Source organism: Panthera leo, chromosome D1 (assembly GCF_018350215.1).
Source record: "Panthera leo isolate Ple1 chromosome D1, P.leo_Ple1_pat1.1, whole genome shotgun sequence".
Taxonomy (NCBI): domain Eukaryota; kingdom Metazoa; phylum Chordata; class Mammalia; order Carnivora; family Felidae; genus Panthera; species Panthera leo.
The window spans coordinates 69904230-69923857 of NC_056688.1; the positions used below are offsets into that span (position 1 = coordinate 69904230).

General features: G+C 38.8%; 2 protein-coding genes across 2 annotated transcripts in view; one reads left to right on the top strand and one right to left on the bottom strand.

Moving 5' to 3' along the window:
* The window catches only part of LOC122201260 (translation initiation factor IF-2-like), a 120877-nt gene that overhangs the window by 94798 nt on the left and 6451 nt on the right, over positions 1–19628 (bottom strand). The window lies entirely within an intron of this gene.
* LOC122201023 (peptidyl-prolyl cis-trans isomerase FKBP1A) lies at positions 4755–5952 on the top strand. The gene has a single exon (XM_042906879.1). The coding sequence runs from the start codon at positions 4887–4889 to the stop codon at positions 5211–5213; it is 327 nt and encodes a 108-aa protein (XP_042762813.1). The 5' UTR covers positions 4755–4886; the 3' UTR covers positions 5214–5952.

Below are 19628 nucleotides of genomic sequence, written 5' to 3' on the forward strand. Positions count from 1 at the left end.
ACTGAATCTGTAGGTCAATTTGAAGAGTATTGCCATCCTAACAATGTTAAATTTTCCAATCTGTGAACACATCTCTGCATTTATTCGGTCTTCTTTAAGTTCTTTCAAAAATTTAATAATTAAAAAAATTATTTCTAAGTATTTTTGATGCTATCACAAACAGATTTTTTTTCTTAATTTTCTGACTGTACTCAACTGATATTTGTACATTGATTTGGCATGATGAAACTTCAGTAAATTAATTCATTTCTAGTTTTAATGGATTCCTTAGGTTTTTCTATATACAGGATTATGTTCCCTGAAAGTATAAGTAGTATTACTTCTTCCTTTCCAATTTGGATGCCATTTATTTATATTTTTTGCTTAATTGCCCTGATTAGACTCTCTAGCACTATGTTGAATAGAAGTGGCAAGAGCAAACATCTTATTATTCCTGATCTCAGGAGAAAGCTTTAAATCTTTCACCATTAAGTATGATGTTAGCTGTGGTCTTATCAAATTGAGGCAATTTCCTTTCTATCTTAGTTTGTTGTGAGTGGCTCAGTCGGTTAAGCATCTGAGTTCAGCTCAGTCATGATCTCACGGTTCGTGAGTTCAAGCCCTGAGTCGGTCTCTGTGCTGACAGCTCAGAGTCTGGAGCCTGTTTCTGATTCTGTGTCTCCCTCTCTCTCTATGCCCCTCCCCTGCTCACACTCTGTCTCTCTGTCTCTCTGTCTCTTGAAAATAAACATTAAAAAAATTTAAAAAAAAGAAATATTGAGATGATCATGTGGGTTTTTTCTTTTTAACTTTATTGTATTAATTTGGTGTATTACATTGATTTGTAGATGTTAAACCAACCTTGCATTCTTGGGATAGGTCCCACTTGCTCATGGAATATAATCTTATATGCTACTGGATGTGCTTGCAAATTCACAAACATGCAGCTAGTATTTTACTGAGGATTTTTTTTTTGACTATATTCATGAGGGATATTAGTCTGTTCTTTCATTTTTTCCTTGTGATGTCTTTGGTTTTGAGATTAGGCTGATACTGGCCTCACAGAATGAGTTGGGAAGCATTCCTTCCTCTTCTATTTCTTTAGAGAGTTTTGTAAAACCCTTAGCAATAGAACTAAGGCCAAGAAAATGAAAGACTGCTTTGTGCTAAATAATTCTACCCTTCTGGGTTATAATACAAAATACTATATACAAAGATGGATTCTAATGAATAAGGTAATAAATATTTAAGAGATAAATATCAAGCCAACACATTTTGTCCTAGATAACGTTTACCCATACCTGAATTTTCTAGAGGTAATCTACTTAAGCCATATCATAAATTTATTTTTAGACTAATTTAGTGTTTGTGAAATGGAAATATAGCATATTCCTTGAAAAGCATTCAAGCAACAGAGCAACATATCAATAAATTAAAAAAATAAAATCCTATCACCTAGAAATAAACATCAAACTATTTGGTGAACACCATTTTAGATTATGTTTGATATCGCAGCTATTTATGTATTTAAATGTACTCATTGTTTATCTCCAGTCCTTTTATCTTACCTTCACTATACTTAAATTTCATGGATATATGGATTTTATTGAAAGTAATTTTTTTCTAGGACTCCTGGATACAGTGATTTCTAAGTTTCTTTATGCTTAGGAGTATAAATATGCTTCCTTATATGCAAACAACTTGCCTGTGTAGTATTCTTGTCTTCTATTTCAACTTTCTAGGCGTTGCTCTATCTTCTGGCACTGAATATTGCTGTGAAAGAATCAAAGCATAATCCAAATTTCCCATTACAGATCACCTTCTTTTTCTGTGTGGATGCCTGAAGAACACTGTTTAATCCTTGAAATTTAACTGAATTTGACATGTTTCATCTCAGTTCAATCACTCATTTCACTTTTTTTCAGAAACAAGATCGCCTTTTAGTTTGCAGATCTAGTTTCTTTTAATACTTTTTTTTCCCTCCTGCTGCACATTTTAGGCTCACTCTTTTAGGGATATTAATTGGACAAGGTTCTCTACAATGCTTTAACATTTGTTTTCTTTTCCTCTTCCATTGTAGTGATTAATTAGGCCTTCTCTTGCGTTAGAAATCTCATTTCAGTTGCGCCTGTTGTTTCTTCATATTTTATATTAATTTGTTAGGTGAAAGTTGGTGTTATTTTGGTCCTTATATTGTCTTCTTAACTCTGAAATCTCCTTTTTCTGTCTCCTATGGTCATTTTATATCGTGTTCAAGCTTTTGCTTTATTAAATTAATATTCTTAGTAAATTTTCTTTAGGTGTAAAGTATCGTGAAATTTTTATTCTGTTCCTTAGTACCTAACTTGCATAGTATTTTAAACAGTTATAGATGTTTCTTCTTAAACATTCCCCCATCCCTCTAAACTTTCACCATTCCAGTATGTCACTAGGAAGGGGAGAATGTTTAATGTGTTTTTCTATTTCTACCATATTTTAATTCTATCAGTTAGGATGCTTTTGGCCACAAATAACAAAATCTCTAAAAATGTTTCAAACAAAAACTGTAGTGAAGCCCCCTGATATCCCCCCCTTTTTTGTAATACAAGTGCCTGACTTAAGCTTTGACTGCTGAGACAACCATTACAAAGAGACACCCACTTCAAAGAGGGCTATCTCAAACACAGGTCAGACACACAAATACAGAAACCACCAGGCTCCTTCCCTGTACCAAGGCGCCTTTGTTTCAAAAATCTTGGTAGATTCCCATAACTGACCTTTTGGGCCACTTGTTTTTCCTCTTCCCGTGCTTTAAATCCCTGCTCTTATGTTTTAAATTCACCATTTAATAGTGAGCCCATGAAAGCCTAGGCCCCGGCCCTCAACTCCAATAAAGCAGAGCCCCAGGCCAGTGTGCACTCAGTCTATCTGCCTACAACCTTGCTGTGTGGTGCCATGTGTGCTATGTAATTTACAGGTCCTGTAGGTGCTCAGCCTTCATTTTTACAAAGTTTCTTGATGATTATTGCTGAAAGCCATCTTGCAATCATAAAAAGCACAAGGGCCCATTCAGCCACAACACTGATTACGGACAGTCTGGGACTGGCACAAAACAAAGACATTCTATCTAGTATCTAGAGGTAGTCAGTTCCAAGGCTGGCTCCACAGTTTATGTCATCAAGGATGCAGGCTCTTCCCATCCTTCTCTTCTGCTGTACTCAAAATCACAAGATGGCTGCCACAGCTCCAAAGTTCAAATCCATACATACCAGCATCCCAGGCTGCAAGGTGGGGGAAAGGACTCTGAGGACCTTGTTATTTTTTTAGCTCTCTCTTTTTTTTCAGAAAGGAAAATCTTCCTCAGAACTTTTCTTCTTTATGCCACAACACTTAAACAGACTTCTTCCATTTTGCCAGAAATAGATCGTGTGCCTTCCCTAAATAAGTCCCTGATAAAGAACTGGATTGTCACGATTGGTCTTAAGACAGCGATTCTCAACTGAAGGTGATTTTTGCTTTCTGGCAATCTCTAGAAATAGTTTTGGCTGTTGAAACTTGTGAGAGATGTTACTGGCGTCTAGTGGGTAGAGATCAGGGATGTTGCTAACCATTCTACGAGGCACAGAACAACCCCCCACAACAAACAGGTACCTGGCCCCAAACATCAATAATGCTGAAGTTGAAAAATCCTGGTATGATTATGGTAAGTCATAATTCATCTCATTCTCTGGGGCTTGGCACATTGCCATCCAAACCAAAATCAGGGTTCTATGGGTATAGATGAAGGGGAGAATATCAGTTGAGTATACATACTACCTATCCACACACCATTATCTAGTGAGAGGAAACTGATTTTCAGTTAGAATACTAATCAATAATTTATTTTTCTTACCAAAAGAATTGTTAGACTGTCCTTCCTCTGCCATACAAAGGACAAAATAAAACTCAGAGAGAAGTAAAAGGTCTCAGCTGTATACAGAGAAATGCTTCGGAGTTATGCAGTCAGAAAAAGAGAGAACAATTGGGGTTTAACAAGTGAAAAATACTTTTACAGAGAATTAGAAGAATAAACTTATGAAAAATAAACTAATCAAAGTAGTCCTTAAAGTGAACTTTGTCAATAACTTTATGAATAAAAATAAGGAGTACATAAAATACAAAATAAATTAGGAATAAAAAAGACATTTATGGTAGAGTATCTCAAAAATATCCATTTCCTAATCCTTGGAACCTGTGAATGTTACTTATATGCAAAAAGGTTTTTTTGTTTGTTTGTTTTGTTTTGCTTTTGGATATGATTAAGTTAGATTGTCATTATATGGGGAGATTATTTTGGATTATCCTGGAAAGCCCAATGTAATCACAAAGGTTCTTATAAAACGGAGGTAGGAAGGGTCAGAGTCAAAGTAAGAAATGTGATGACAGAAGCAGAAGGTGAAGTGATGTGATGGGACCATTAACCAACGAAAGCTAGTGGCCTCTCAAAACCAGAAAAGGCAAGGAAATGGATCCTCTCCCTTAAGCCTCCAAAAGCAACATATCCCTGCTGACACCCAATCTGACTCAATCTCCAGAACTGTAAAATAATAAATTTGTGTTTATTTATCATTAAAGCCACAAAGTTTGTCATTAATTGTTATAGCAGCAATGGGACATCCAAGTGCAAAATGACATAGAATAAGAACAGCATGAGACATAGCATAGAAAATCTCCAGGACTTGCAAAGACAAGAGGAACTGGAACTGGATCAAAAGAGAAGCAATATGGGCGCACGCAGGGCGGGGCGTGCGGGGGCGCGCGCGTGCGCAGGCCAGGCGCCCAGGGCCAAGGCAGAGCCGGGGAGCTGCCGCCAGGTCCGCTGTGGGTCCACGCCGCCCGCCGCGCCGCCCGCCAGCCCAGCGTCCCCAGCCGCCGCCGCCGCCGCCGCCATGGGAGTGCAGGTGGAGACCATCTCCCCCGGAGACGGGCGCACCTTCCCGAAGCGCGGCCAGACCTGCGTGGTGCACTACACGGGGATGCTTGAAGATGGAAAGAAATTTGATTCCTCCCGGGACAGGAACAAGCCCTTTAAGTTTATGCTAGGCAAGCAGGAGGTGATCCGAGGCTGGGAAGAAGGGGTTGCCCAGATGAGTGTGGGTCAGAGAGCCAAACTGACCATCTCCCCAGACTACGCCTACGGTGCCACCGGCCACCCAGGCATCATCCCACCGAATGCCACCCTCGTCTTTGACGTGGAGCTTCTGAAACTGGAATGACAGGGACAGCCCCCCTCGAGCCCCCTGCGCCCCGTTCTTGGATGTGCCGTGGAGGGATGTGGCGCCTCCAGATGCGCACACGCGAATCCGTATGGAGCTTTTCCTGATGTTCCACTACACTCTTTGTATAAACATCGACCCCGACTGAATGTGTTGTCACCCGGCTTCGCTCTTTCCCTTTCTCCTCGTATGTGTGTTGACCTAAACTATCTGCCGTAAACCTCAAGTTACTCATTTTATTTCGTTTTCGTTTTGGGGTGAAGGTTCAGTTTCAGTCTTTTGGATCTAGGTTTCCACTTAAGTATTAGTCAAGTATTAACAGCACAAGTAATGGGTTAATTTTAGAATAGGAATTGGTGGGGGTGGGGGGGGGGTTGCAAGAATCTTTATTTTATTTTATTTTTTTTTTGGATGAAATTTTTATCTATTATATATTAAACATTCTTGCTGCTGCGCTGCAAAGCCATAGCAGATTTGAGGCGCTGTCGAGGGCCGAATTATCTCCAAGTTGAGAGATGTCCTTGGGTTGAATTAAAAGCCCTACCCAAAACTGAAATGGGGAGGGGGAGGAGAGCCTTTGCCTCCACTGCCCTGCCCCACCCTCCCCTTAAACCCTCTGCCTTTTGGAAGCAGATGGTTCTCACTGCGATGTTGGACACTACAGGTATCTGTCCCCAGGCCAGCAGGGACCTCTGAAGCCTTCTTCGTGGCCTGGCTTCCCCCCACCCCCCACCACCCACCCACCCCCCCCCCCCCCCGCCCCTCCATCCTGTGGTTTTTCTAACGGATATTCAGGACTTTTGTAATCTCATAGCTATCCAAGCTCCACTTCCTAAATTTTAAGAAACTTTAATCGAAAGTTTAAATTGAAGGTGCTGTTTGTAGACACTTAACACCCAATGAAAGCCCAGCCATCATGACAAACCCTTGAGTGTTGTCTTGAGAAAAATGATGCTGGTCATCACAGCTTCAGCATCTCCTAGTTTTTGATGTGCAGCATTGATGTTCAGCTCCCCCTGCTGATCTCAGAGTTTCCTGCCTTTTCCTCCCCCCTCTCACCCCTTTGCTGTCCTGTGTAGTGATTTGGTGAGAGAAATTATTGCTGCCTATCCCCCACCCCCACCTCCCTGCACTATGTATAAGTTCCAAGTTTTATTATTGCAATAAAAGTGCTTTATGCTGGCTTTTCTCAAAAAAAAAAAAAAAAAAAAAAAAAAAAAAGAGAAGCAATATGTAAACACTAAGTAAGAGTTTTTACCATTTCTCATAGTGAGAAGGGAACTGGATATTTCTGTGGAAATTCACTGAGTATTTGTTATACTTTGATGTATATATTAACCACAGTTCTCCAGAGAACAGAACCCATTGGAGTTTTATGTCTGTCTGTTGTGTATGTGTTTGTAAGGAACTGTCTCATAAAATTGCGAGTGAGGGTAGGCTGGCAAGTCTGAAATCTGTAAGGTAGGCTGGCAGACTGGAAATTCAGGTAAGAGTTTGAGTTGCAGTTTTGAGAATTCTGTAGGGCAGCAAGCTAGAAACTCAGGCAGGGTTCCTATGTTACAGTTTTGAGGACAATTTCTTCTTCATTAGGAAACCTTAGTCTTTGCTCTTAAGACTTTGAACTGATTAGATGAGGCACACTCACATTTTAGAGGGTAATCTGTTTTTTTTTTTTTTTTTTTTTTTTTTAGTTTATTCATTTATTTTGAGAGAGAGAGAGAGAAAGCTCAAGCTGGGGAGGGGCAGAGAGAGAGAGAGAGAGAGAGAGAGAGAGCCTGATGCATGATGGGCTCGATCCCATGAACTGTGTGATCATGACCTGAGCCGAAACCAAAAGTTGGATGCTTAACCTACTGAGCCACCTAGGCTCCCCAATGATAAGCTGGTTTATCCAAAGTCTACTAAATTAAATATTAATCATATCTAAAAAATACCCTTACAGAACATCTAGACTAGTGTTTTGACCAAACAATTATGTACTACAGCCTAGCCAAGGTGACACGTAAAATTAACCATCACAATGTATATGTGTACATTTAATTCTATAGTAGAATACACTCATTTATTACCAGCAAATCCTTTGTTATGTTCAACAACTTGCCTTATAGTGTTCAGATCTAGATTCTTAATCTGGAATCCATGGACCCCTGTCGGGTCCCCTATCTTCAGGTTAGGGGAGAGGGTTCATGAATTTTTCTGGGGGAGAGATCCATAGCTTCACATACTCTCAGAAGTCTAAAAGGGTCTGATGCTGGCCCAGAAAGGTACAGAGTCCCTATAGACAGATATCTAAACTGAGTGAAACATTTTTGAAATTTGAAGGCAGGATTCTGGTGTCGAACAAGCAGCACCCTTACAGACTGCTCTGGGAGTTGCTCATTACATAAATACAAAGTCCTCACCAACTGTAAGTAATAGATTAGATACATATCGTTGCTTTCCAATAAGGTTTTTCATATCTTACTCATATTACAAGAGAGATGGAACAGTCCAAAATGAGTCTCTTGGAAGCAAGTTTTTGGTCATTACAGTTTTATGAGCTATTTAGTTAATACATGGCCAGAGTGAGCAGCAGTGAGGAGCTTTCCAAATTCTTAGAGATCAGAAAGAATGCTGACCTCTGAATCCTAAACTTATCAACTCAGCACATATGAGAAGCTAGCAAAATGTCTCCAGCACTCTAAGGACAGCTGTGTCCTTTAAATGAATGAATCAATAGAAGAAACTTAGTATTTTAAAGTAGTTCAGACTGCAAAGGGGCTGCACAAGGGAGTTTCTAGGATGATGGAACTATTCTATATGATACTATGGTTGTAGACCTATGACTTAATGCATTTGTCAAAACCCACAAAATTATACATCACAAATAGTGAACTTTTTTACATGCAAATAAAAAAAAAGTCAACAGGATATCCAAGGATCTCAGGATGGAATGCAGTGACAAATGAATCTGATTGTATTACAAATATATGATATAACCTCACTGAAGGAAGTGGGGAAAACAGAAGCTGACCTAAGGAACTTTGGAAAACCATATTTGGACTGGATACTTTAAGGCTAAAGACAAAAAGGACAGATATAAACACTATAGTTGGTAAGTGTCAGCATTTCTGAAACTGCTTTATTTATCTACTAGGATAAAATAAATAAATTAAAGACAACGGGAGCCAGATTTCTCACTTTAAAGAAAGAAATTAAGAAACAATCAAGGAGAGAAGGCTAGAATGAATTCTGTAGTGCTGTATTAGAATTGGAGATGTCTATATGAACTCATGTTCATTTTAATATATATTCATATAGATACAGAAACAAATATAGATATGTGTTTATATGGGTTAATATCTGTGTGTATGTAAACAAACACACACTTATTTGCTAGCTCTGTTCATTGAGTAGACCTGGAAGCAGTGGCAACTCAGTAGCAATGAGCACGTCCAGCACCCAAATCTTGGTTCCTAAATAACATTCTCCAACAAAAGGACACAGGAAGTAACCTGAAAGAGCTCTCAAATCTGGAAGAATTTGGCCAAAGTTGGAACAATTTGAACCACAAAGTAATAATAGTATTCTATTATAATCCAAAGAATAAATATCCATGAGTCCATACTAATATAAACAATTGAATAAATAAGTAGGTAGGTAAGTGCCAGAGAAGAATCAAATTTTCTTTACAGAAGAATTCAAGACAATATTTGTAGCTACTCCCCTCTCCAGGAAGTTGAGCTGATTCTCCCTTTCCTTGGGGGTGGGCTAGACTTGGTGACTTGCTTCCAAAGCACGGAATAGAGGAAAGAAAAACAGTAATTCCAAGTGGAGAAAACTGGCAAGTATCATCTTAAACAAGTGGGTAAGGTTAACATTATCAGTGATAAGTTACATTGATATCATATATCTCCTGATATGATGGGAAGAAAAAGCACTTCACCTTTGTTGTAAGCTTCCTCCAAACTTAATAATCTAGTGTGATCATAAGAGAAACCCAAACTGAAGGACATTCTACACAATATCTGACCTGTACTCCTCAAAAATGTCAATGTCACAAAGGACAAGGAAAGACTGAGAAACTGTGCAAGATTGGAGAGGATTAAGCAAAATATGGTAACTAAATGCAGTGTGGGATCCTGGATTGGATCCTTGAATAGAAAAATGACATTAATGGAAAAACTGGTAGGATTGGAATAAAGTCCATGGTTAATAGCATTATACTAATGTGAGTTTCTTAGTTTTGACAAATGTACCACGATTATGTAAGATGTTAACATTAGGGGGCACTAGATGAATGAAGGTAACCCTCAGTACTAACCTTGCAACTTTTTAGTATATCTAAAATTATTCCAAAAATATAATTAGATTCAGAAAAGCAAAATCTGACAGAGTGTCTAATATAAGAAAAATGTTCTTCCGTTGGTCAGGAATATTTCTCCAGGCCTGAGTGGGCTGAAACTCGCCTCAGGTCTGGGTAAGAATTCTCTGTTTACCCAACAACTTTTGGATTGCTGACTCAGCCTAGAGGGGACTGTGGTCCTGTGAAAAGGAAAGCTCTGAAGAGGTCAAATGAGCATACTGTGACAAGAAATATATATCCCCTAATTATAAATCAATCAACTGGCATCCAGGCCAATTGCATCAACCTCAGAAAATTTAGTTATAAATCTCTCACTGAGAACGTGCTCCTCCCAAGGTCCAAACTATACTTTCTGGACTAGCAAATCTCAAATTCGGAGCCTACGATCTGATGGGTTCCCCCTCTAACTCCTACACACCTCCGTCCTTTTATCCACATTGTTGTTCCAGTCCATTAGGCCTCCTGGCAGCCAGCTCTCCTAGCAGACCTCCAGTAACATCATGCTTGCTTTATACAATAAAACCTATTTCTGATACCTTAGCATCCCTGTTACTTTCTTGAATATTATGAATACCAGTTGCAAAAGTAAAATTCCCGGGGTGCCTGGGTGGTGCAGTAGGTTGAGTGTCTAACTCTTGATCTCAGCTCAGGAGCTCACAGTTCATGAGCTGAGCCCCGCATTGGGCTCTGGACTGATATGGAGCCTGCTTGGGATTCTGTGTCTCCTTTTCTCTGCCCCTCCCTCACTTGCGTAGGCGCTCTCACTGCTCTCTCTCGCTTTCAAAATAAATAAACTTAAAAAAAAAATCAAAAGTGAGATTCCCTCAGGCCCTTTGATGTTTTTATTAAGTAAGAGCTGTGCCTGTATTCTGGAAACATTAGGGTACAATACCATTAAACAATTACTCTAAAATCTAGCTTCCACCAGGTTTTTACTGAAACCTGAAAGAAAGAACATGATTCTCTCCCTGATAATACAACATAATACAACTAACTTCTAAGACTTCGCCTTGAACTTCAAGTTCTTCTGGCCAACATTACTCTAACCTGGTTGTCAATAAATTTTAGTAACTATTGCAATGGAGAGCTTTTTACCACTCAAAGCTCACCAAACCCTGTGTATTGAAAACTATAATGTGTTAATGAGTCAACCAAAAGAATGCAGAGCATTTTATTATGTAATAAGCCAGAATGAAAACTAAGGTTTACAAATATTTGTTTCCTCTTTGTTGTCCAAACTTTATCACCCATAGTTTTTTGTGTGATTATTACAGTCTAAACACGTGACTGTAAAGAAACGGGATGAGTAATTTTTGACTGGCAGAATTTTTGTTTTATTACTACAGACACGCCTGTATTTAGACTGTGTGCCTGACTTGTGTGTATTCTCCCCAGGACTAGGTAGAGGGTGGGATATTTCCTTCCCTTTACGTTGGGGATGAGCAGTTAATCCCTCCTTACATTCCTCTTCTCTAGGGTCTGATCCTAGTCAGGGTCTCAATGCCTCGACTCAGTTTCCCTTCCATTCTGGTCCCCATTTCTGTGCTGTGCCCATGGTAGTGAGAGAACAGTCACTTGAATTTTGTCATTTACCTTAATAAACCTAAATAAAGTGCATATAATGCAATCTCTTTTTAAAAAAAGTTTTTAAAGTTTGAGAGAGAGAGCACAAGCGCGCACGCAAGAGAGTGGGGGAGAGGAAGAGAGAGAGGGAGAGGGAATCCTAAACAGGCTTCTGTACTGTCAGCACAGAGCCTGACACAGGGCTCGATCCTATGAACTGTGAGATCATGACCTGAGCCGAAATCAAGAGTTGGATGCTCAATCGACTGAGCCACCCAGGCGCCCCTTGATACATCTATTTTATTTACAAATTTATTAACTTCCTACTCTTCCCATCTTTTTCATGTAATCATATACTTTCAAGTAAAGATACATAGTAGGCAGAGTTCAGGGGAGAAGATAAGCCTGGATGTTTACATTTGGGAATTGTCAGCATCCATAATCCATATGACTTCTGAAATTCACCCTGAATGAAGGCACCAGCTTCAATCCTTACACTAAATTTTAGTAAAGCTCAATTTCTTTTTCATTTTTAAATAAATACATTAAAAAATATATATGCAATAAGAAGCTCTTCTATTTTCCTCCTGTACATGCCTGGGGTGCTTGAGTTTGGCTTTGCAAAGCACTGTTCGGGGACAGAGAAATCCAAAGGCTGAGTTCTATGAAATCTCCATTTTCAATTTTATTACAAACTGCCAATTGCTTTTCAAAATGCAATGTACTAATTTATAAGCAATTAATGAAAGAGTTCCTATTTCTTCACATCCTTCCCTAAACTTTATATTATCAGACTTCATACCTGTCAGTCTGTGCACTGACCTCTCCCCTCAGGGACCAGATTTCTGCTCTAACTGGCTAGATGAAGATTCTTCACTCTCACCTTAGCACAAGACTTTTCATCCTTCAAGGTTTGTGAGAGTAAGATATAGTTCTAGAAAAATAAAATTCATTAGTGGACCAATAATTAAATATGAATTTAATAATTTATTCTTTTCTCATCCCTAGCAAATATTTTAAACATAGTCACATAAATAAGTAATAAATATGTAAAAAAAAAAAAAGCGTTACAGAGAGGATGCCTGGGTGGCCCAGTTAAAGCCTCCGACTTCAGTTCAGGTCACAATCTCGCAGTCCATGAGTTCCAGCCCCACGTCAGGCTCTGTGCTGACAGCTCAGAGCCTGGAACCTACTTATTTTTCTATTTATTTATTTATTTACATCCAAGTTAGTTAGCATATAGTGCAACAATGATTTCAGGAGTAGATTCCTTAATGCCCCTTACCCATTTAGCCCATCCCCTGCTCCCACAACCCCTCCAGCAACCCTGCTTGCCTTTCTTTTTAAAAAAAAAAAATTTTTTTTTACGTTTATTTATTTTTGAGACAGAGAGAGACAGAGCATGAATGGGGGAGGGTCAGAGAGAAGGAGACACAGAATCTGAAACAGAATCCAGGCTCCGAGCTGTCAGCACAGAGCCCGATGCGGGGCTCGAACTCACGGACTGCGAGATCATGACCTGAGCCGAAGTTGGCCGCTCAACCGACTGAGCCACCCAGGTGCCCCCCTGCTTGCCTTTCTTAAGTCACCAAGGCAGTTGCTCCTCTGAGTTCCCATTGAATATCCTTTTAGGTTTTAAAAACTTCATTTTGAGGGAGAGAGTAGGGGAGGGGCAGAGACAGAGAGAGAGAGAGAGAGAGTGTGTGAGTGCAGGGGAAGGGCAGAGAGGGAGAGAGAGAATCTCAAGGAGCCTCTGTGCTGACAGCATGGAGCCCAACACAGGGATCAATCTCACAAACTGTGAGATCATGACCTGAGTCGAAATACATGCTTAACCAACTGAACCACCCAGACACCCCCCCCATAGAATATTCTATTGACTGTTCTCATAGCACTTATATTTTATTGTGTTTATCTCTTTTTGCCATCTTGACTGATGCTGTTCAATAGAAACCTACCACAACCCACATGTAGTTTTAACTTTTCTACTAGCCACATTAAAAACAGATGAAAAGATTTTCATATTTTTATTTAACCCATTATATCCCACATATTGTCATTTCAACATGTACCTGATATAAAATTTATTAATGAAGTAGTTTAGCTTACTTTCTGGTACTATGCCTTCAGATTCCTATGTGTTTTTTGAACTAGCATATTGCATATTAGCAGATTGCAATCTGGACTGGCCACATTTCAAGTGCTCAATAGTCACATATATCTAAGTGGCTCCCAGATGGGACAGTTAGTGTGAGCTTCAAAAGGAATCCTATCTTGTTCATTGTTTTATTCCCAGGTACCTGATTTGTAAGAAATGCCTAATAAATGCTTGTTAAATGAATGAATGAACAAATGAACAATGATAAAAATAGCTAGGGTTGATTGCTTGCAATGTGAAAAGTCACTCTGATAAGCAATGTACATAACTTTCCTTATCAGCAAATGCTTGGTTGGCATTCAATGGCTATTTAACAGTTATTAGATAATTATGTAGTCTTGGGAAAGCCACTTAACTTCTTATAATCTCAATTTACCTATTTGTGATAGGACAGAGGGTATGGCCAAAGTGACTCTGAAGACCAGTTCTAAAATAGGGTGGATATAAAAAAAAAAAACTTAAAAAAATTTTTTTTATATTTATTTTTGAGAAAGAGTGAGCCGGGAGGGGCCGAGAGAGAGGGAGACACGGAATGTGAGCTGTCAGCACAGAGCCAGAAACAGGGCTCGAACTCGTGAACTGTGAGATCATGACTTGAGCCAAAGTGGGATGCTTAACCAAATGAGCCAACCAGGCGCCCCCCCCAAACAACTTTTTTTTTTTTTTTTTATGTTTATTTTTGAGAGAGACAGAGCGTGAGCAGGGGAGGGACAGAGAGAAAGGGAGACACAGAATCTGAGGCAGACTCTAGGTTCGGAGCTGTCTGCACAGAGCCTGACTGGGACTCTAACTCACAAAGAGCGAGATCATGACCTGAGCTGAAGTCAGACACCTAACTGACTGAGCCACCCAGGCGTCCTTAAAATAGAGTGGATTATAAATAAATGCAGGAGATGGGTAAGAAGTTTAAGGAAACAATGCTGCACAACAGAAAGGTGCATGCTTTGGAATTAGACACATGATATTAGAATTCCCAACTCTGCTACCTCGTATATGCTCTTAGGCAATTTAATTAGATCCCCTAATCTTCTATTTCCTTATCTGTTAAATGGAGACAGTAAGACCTACCTTGTTGTGAGGTTTGTAAATAATATCTTCAAAGTGTTTGGCACTTAGTAAATCTTCAAAAACTAGACGATAGGCATTATTATTGGCTCTAGGAAGTCTTTTGCACTTTTTTCAAAGATTTAACAATTTTAAAGGTAAGTGTTTAGATAGGGCTTATCATGTGTTAAGTGCTTTAAAATATTAACTCACTTAGCTTCACAACACCCCCATGAGATAGGTGCTATTATTGTCATTTCCATTTTACCCCTGGGAAACTGAGGTATAGAGGATTAACTTGCCCAAGGTCACTAGGTAAGTGGTGTTGCTAGGATTCTACACCCAGGAGTTCAGTTCTGGTGTCAGGGCTCTTAATCACTATGCCTTCTTATTCTCAAGCCAACCATTGCCTAATTCATGAGAAAAAACCCTGCAACTGGCTGCTCTAATAAATATAACATTAATGAACTGGTTTTGTTTATGGAAAACTAATCTGTGCACTCTGCTCTGGAGAGTAAGAGATTAGAGACTGCATCAAATGTAAATCTTAGTTCCTTGAAGAGTCACACCTTTGTATTTAATGACAAATTCTTATACATAGGTGTGGTTTTCTGCCTGAGGTTCTCCCAGTTTGGGGCCTTTGTTTGCAAATATTTCTGGAAGCAGACCTCTCCTTAGAAGCTCAAGGATGTGACAGCACTTATCTTTAGAGACTTAATGCAGAGTTCTCAAAAAGCACCACCCAAATCCAGGAAGTAGGTGAGTCAGAGTGTATGGCTGACACTTTGGACACATGTGATGCTGGAATACAGATGATCATCTAGTCATCCCCATTTTTGGGCATCTACAGGAGCTCTGTCCTGATTTATGTACAAAGAGAGTTAATCTCCAAGAAAGAAAGAAAGAAAAAGAAAAAAAGGAGACAGGAAAAAGAAAAGAATAGTCTCCAGGTCTCAGGGAGACCCTCATTGCCCCCAAACGAGGTCTGAACAATGACAATGCCACCCACAAAAAAGGGGAAAAACGAGGAAAGAAACTGACCAGCAAGATGGCTTCTTTTTTTCACAATTATTCTTGCAAAAGATAACAGACAGTGTATCAAGAATATTACAAATACTGTTCCTCTTCTTTCCAACATCTGTGAGCTACCAGGACACTTTAATCAATAGAGGAGATAGTTGAGAATGTAGGGGAGGCAAAATTTTACCTCTACTTTAGCCAGGCCTGAGATTAAACTGATATAAGACAGATTAACAGGAGAAAAGTATATAAACTTAGATGTTTTATATGACATGGGACCTCTCATAAGAAAGACCCACAGAAATGGCAAACCCACACGCTTTTACATTAGCTTGAAAAAAACAAGGCAATTGTGGAAAAGTAACTACACCATACGGGGAGGCTAAAGGAAGATAAGTGTTATTTTAACATGGTCTATTTATACAGGATTCTCTTGGCTTTGATTCCCCCCATTGAAGAATGTTCCTTTTTTCCTGGTATAGGGAGCACACTTTCACACAGGAGTGTTTATCTCCTGATTTCAGGAAGAACAGGGGAGATTAGACTACCCTTCTTTGCATCTGCTGTTTTTGAAGTGCCTTCAGTTCAAAATAGTCCTTATGCCAAAGTGGCATATTCTGCCTTCTTTCCTTCTCCCCCTTTGACAATTCCCCCAAAAGATTCATGGTCCAGAATCTGAGTTTCTATTCTATTTCTCAGTGATTTAGTCTCTTAGTCTTGAGGATAGGTCCGTTCATTTAAAGAGCTGTCCATTCAGGACGCAATGGTGCAGATGAGGGTAGCTGTTCATCTCCAGCAATCTCCATACGATATGAGCAATCAGGCATTTACTGAGGGGTATTTTTCACAGAAACTAAAGAAAAACAAATATTAATGGTTAAAAACTTAGTTTCTGAGTCCAGAGGACAGCTTAAGATTTAAGCAAGAAGTTTCTTTATATGGTAGAATGAAGATGTCAGTTGTAATTTGACAAATTTCCTGGTTTGTAGTTTGAATGTCCCTTGTTACATTTACTGGGTGTTCCAGTGAATTTTCTGAGTGGCCCACATGAGTAGACATGAAGGTTGTTTATCTGTGATCTGTTGTGGTGATTTTCTGAAGTTTATATCAGGTCATCCAACTTTAGCTTGTAGGACTAAGGGAAAAGGGAAAATCATTCTTTGTGATATCAAGTCAGAAGGGTGGGAAAAATGGTAAATGTTAGTTTGGAGAGTTGTGGCCACATACTGGAGGAAACTAGAATTTCAGGATCCAGACCAATTTGTAGTCAGATAACTAAACCTCGAAGACAATAAACAGGGCTAGAGTCTTTTTATTTATTTATTTTTTTGAGAGAGAGAGGGAATGAGTGAGTGAGGGTGAGAGAGAGAAAGACTCCCAAGAGGGGCAGAGAGAGAGAGAGGGAGAGACAGAAGCAGTGCTCACCCGAAGCAGGGCATGAGCTCACCGGATGCAGGGCTCAAACTCACCAACCGTGAGGTCATGATGGCCTGAGCCGAAGTCAGATGCTTAACGACTGAGATACCCAGGCACTCAGGGCTAGAATCTTCATTGTAAGAGTGGATAGCTTTTCACAGAAATGTAGTTTTCTCTCTAGAGTCAATCCCATTTTTATTAAATATAATTACAGTGAAACTATTTTGTTTGTAAAATAAGTTTAGTCTCATTAAACTTGGCCTGATTATTTACATAAGTGTGGCGAGAATAGTGATTTATCACATAGGTTCTTTTCAAGTCTGTTCTGTTGGAACTTTTAATAAGGAATCTTAGATTGAGCCTTTAAAAGCCATTTAAGGCTAAGATATGAAGCCAAGAATTTGCTATCACACTTTGCCTGTAGCATACATAGATTTGGGTGAATTCCTCTCTTCTCAAGCACCCAATACATGTTAAGGTTTTTGGGCCTGCCAAGAAGTAACCTTCCTTATTCACCTGTAGGGCTGGGAATCCTGTAAACAAGATATGGGGCTGGTATTTCAAGAGGCTTTATAAGCATTAGCTCCCTAAAGTCAACCTTAGTTCCTTAAATCCATCTGGTCACATTTGAGTCTATGTACATCATTGTCAAATATGACATTACAGTCCAAGCCTTGATAGTGTAATCAATGTTTCCAATCATGTTCTATTATAAAGAGAACAGATTCTCATTGAACCTATGAAAACAACTATATCATCATGAATAAGAATATTTATGAAGAGCCTCTAAATTTTGGAGGGATCAGAGAGAAAAAGATAAATATTTTAAGTTTTGTTCACAAAGGCATAGACTATCAAATTGAGATAAGTTACAGATAGCTTCAGAAAAAGAGAGAAAAAGGTTTTCTTAAATCTGGAAGACAAAATATTAAAGGTCCAACAATGCTTTAAATAAGAAGTCATAAAACTGTAATCATCATCATCAGTTCATTCATGTACTTTCTTTTTTTTTTTTCAAATAAGCTCTATGCCCAAAGTGGGGCTTGAACTCCTATCCCTGAGATCAAGACCTGCATGGTTTACCAACTGAGCCTGCCAGGAGCTCCCATCTATTTACTTTCTGTTTGCTTGATCTTGGGTTAGCAGTTTTATGAACCAATCAGTTTCTCCATTAGAATTCTAGAAATTCTGGAGCCCAGATGGCTCATTGGTTTAAGTGTCTGTCTCCTGATTTCAGCTCAGGTCATGATCCCAGGGCTGTGGGATCAAGCCCTGCATTAGGCTCTGTGCCAAACATTGAGCCTGCTGAAGATTCTCCCTCTCTCTCTTCCTCTCTCCCCTTCTCTGCCCCTCTCACTTGCCCTCTCTCTCTCTCTCTCTAAAATAAAAAATAATTAAAAAAATTTTTAAAAAGAATTCTAGAAATTCATATCCCCTTTAGTGATATAATCTTAGAGTTATCAGAAACCTGTATTTTAGAGTACTTGTCAGCGTCCTTTCCATGATCTCTTTAGAGATGAAGCAGTTTTGCTTGTAGTTGACTATAAGTGTTCTCAGAGAACAATCAAGAGTAAAGCAATAATGATTTATGAATGACAAAAGACTTAAAAATAGCCATGGTTAAAGATCTGCTGAGAGTTCACTATTAAAAAACGATACAATTAACAAAGAACATTTGTTTATTTCTGTGACATGCAATGTTTTCAAGTAATAATTAGAATTATGACTGATTATACAGACAGTAAGGACACTCACAGATTCCTAGGAATTTTGTACAATTTTTGAAATATTGGTAACATACACAAATAAGATCTAAAGAAAGTTAATTATCACTTGTATTTGACAATGTTTCTCATACAATTAACATCTCAAAAAAGCTGATTAGTTTAATCTCATTTCATAAGGGTAGACAACAAATCTTTGAGATCACCTAGGGACCCTTATAGAAATTCCAAAGTTGGTTCCAGGTCAAAAGACTTCATTTTGAATTTGATTTGGGGAAATTTGTCAAAAACACTTAAACGTTTAAAATACTCCATTAAGGGGGCGCCTAGGTGGCTTGGTCGGTTAAGCATTGGACTTCAGCTCAGGTCATGATCTCACGGTCCATGAGTTCGAGCCCCGCGTCGGGCTCTGTGCTGACAGCTCAGAGCCTGGATCCTGTTTCAGATTCTGTGTCTCCTTCTCTCTCTGCCCCTCCCCTGTTCATGCTCTGTCTCTCTCTGTTTCAAAAACAAATAAACGTTAAAAAAAAGTAGTTAAAAAAAAAAATACTCCATTAAGTAGTATCCCAGGGACAAAATGCTTAGCTATTGATCTAATTAAAGTGGCAATTAAAAGATTTTAAAGGTAAATATAGAAAGTCATATAATTGTTAAAAAAACAAACAAACCCTCAGCTCCTTTCGTATCGAAGACTCAGTTTTCCTAAGTAATCAGATCTGACAAAGACAACGTGAAGTACAGGAAATTATTCCGATAAGTCATAAAATCTTTATTTCCTTGGCAGATAACACAAAAGAAAAACCTTTTATAATCTCTTATTAAAAGCAGACCAATAATCTAAGAAACTGTCATTTTAATGGGGAGAAAATTAAATTCATTTTCTATATTATTGAGGTCATTTTACAAAACTCTTATATTTGATCCATTTAATTTTGGCTAGCTTTGACCTTGTAACATAAAATTTGTTTTCCACAAAATTGCAATTTTCTACATCCATTTAGATTTTGTCTTATTCCTTTTCTCTTTCTTATTCTGGAACACTTAGTCATTTTACTTTAGACAAACTACTCCTTTTTTTTTCCAAAAACACATCCTACATTCATCATACACTCTTTATTTAAAAACACATCCCATTCTCCTCCTAT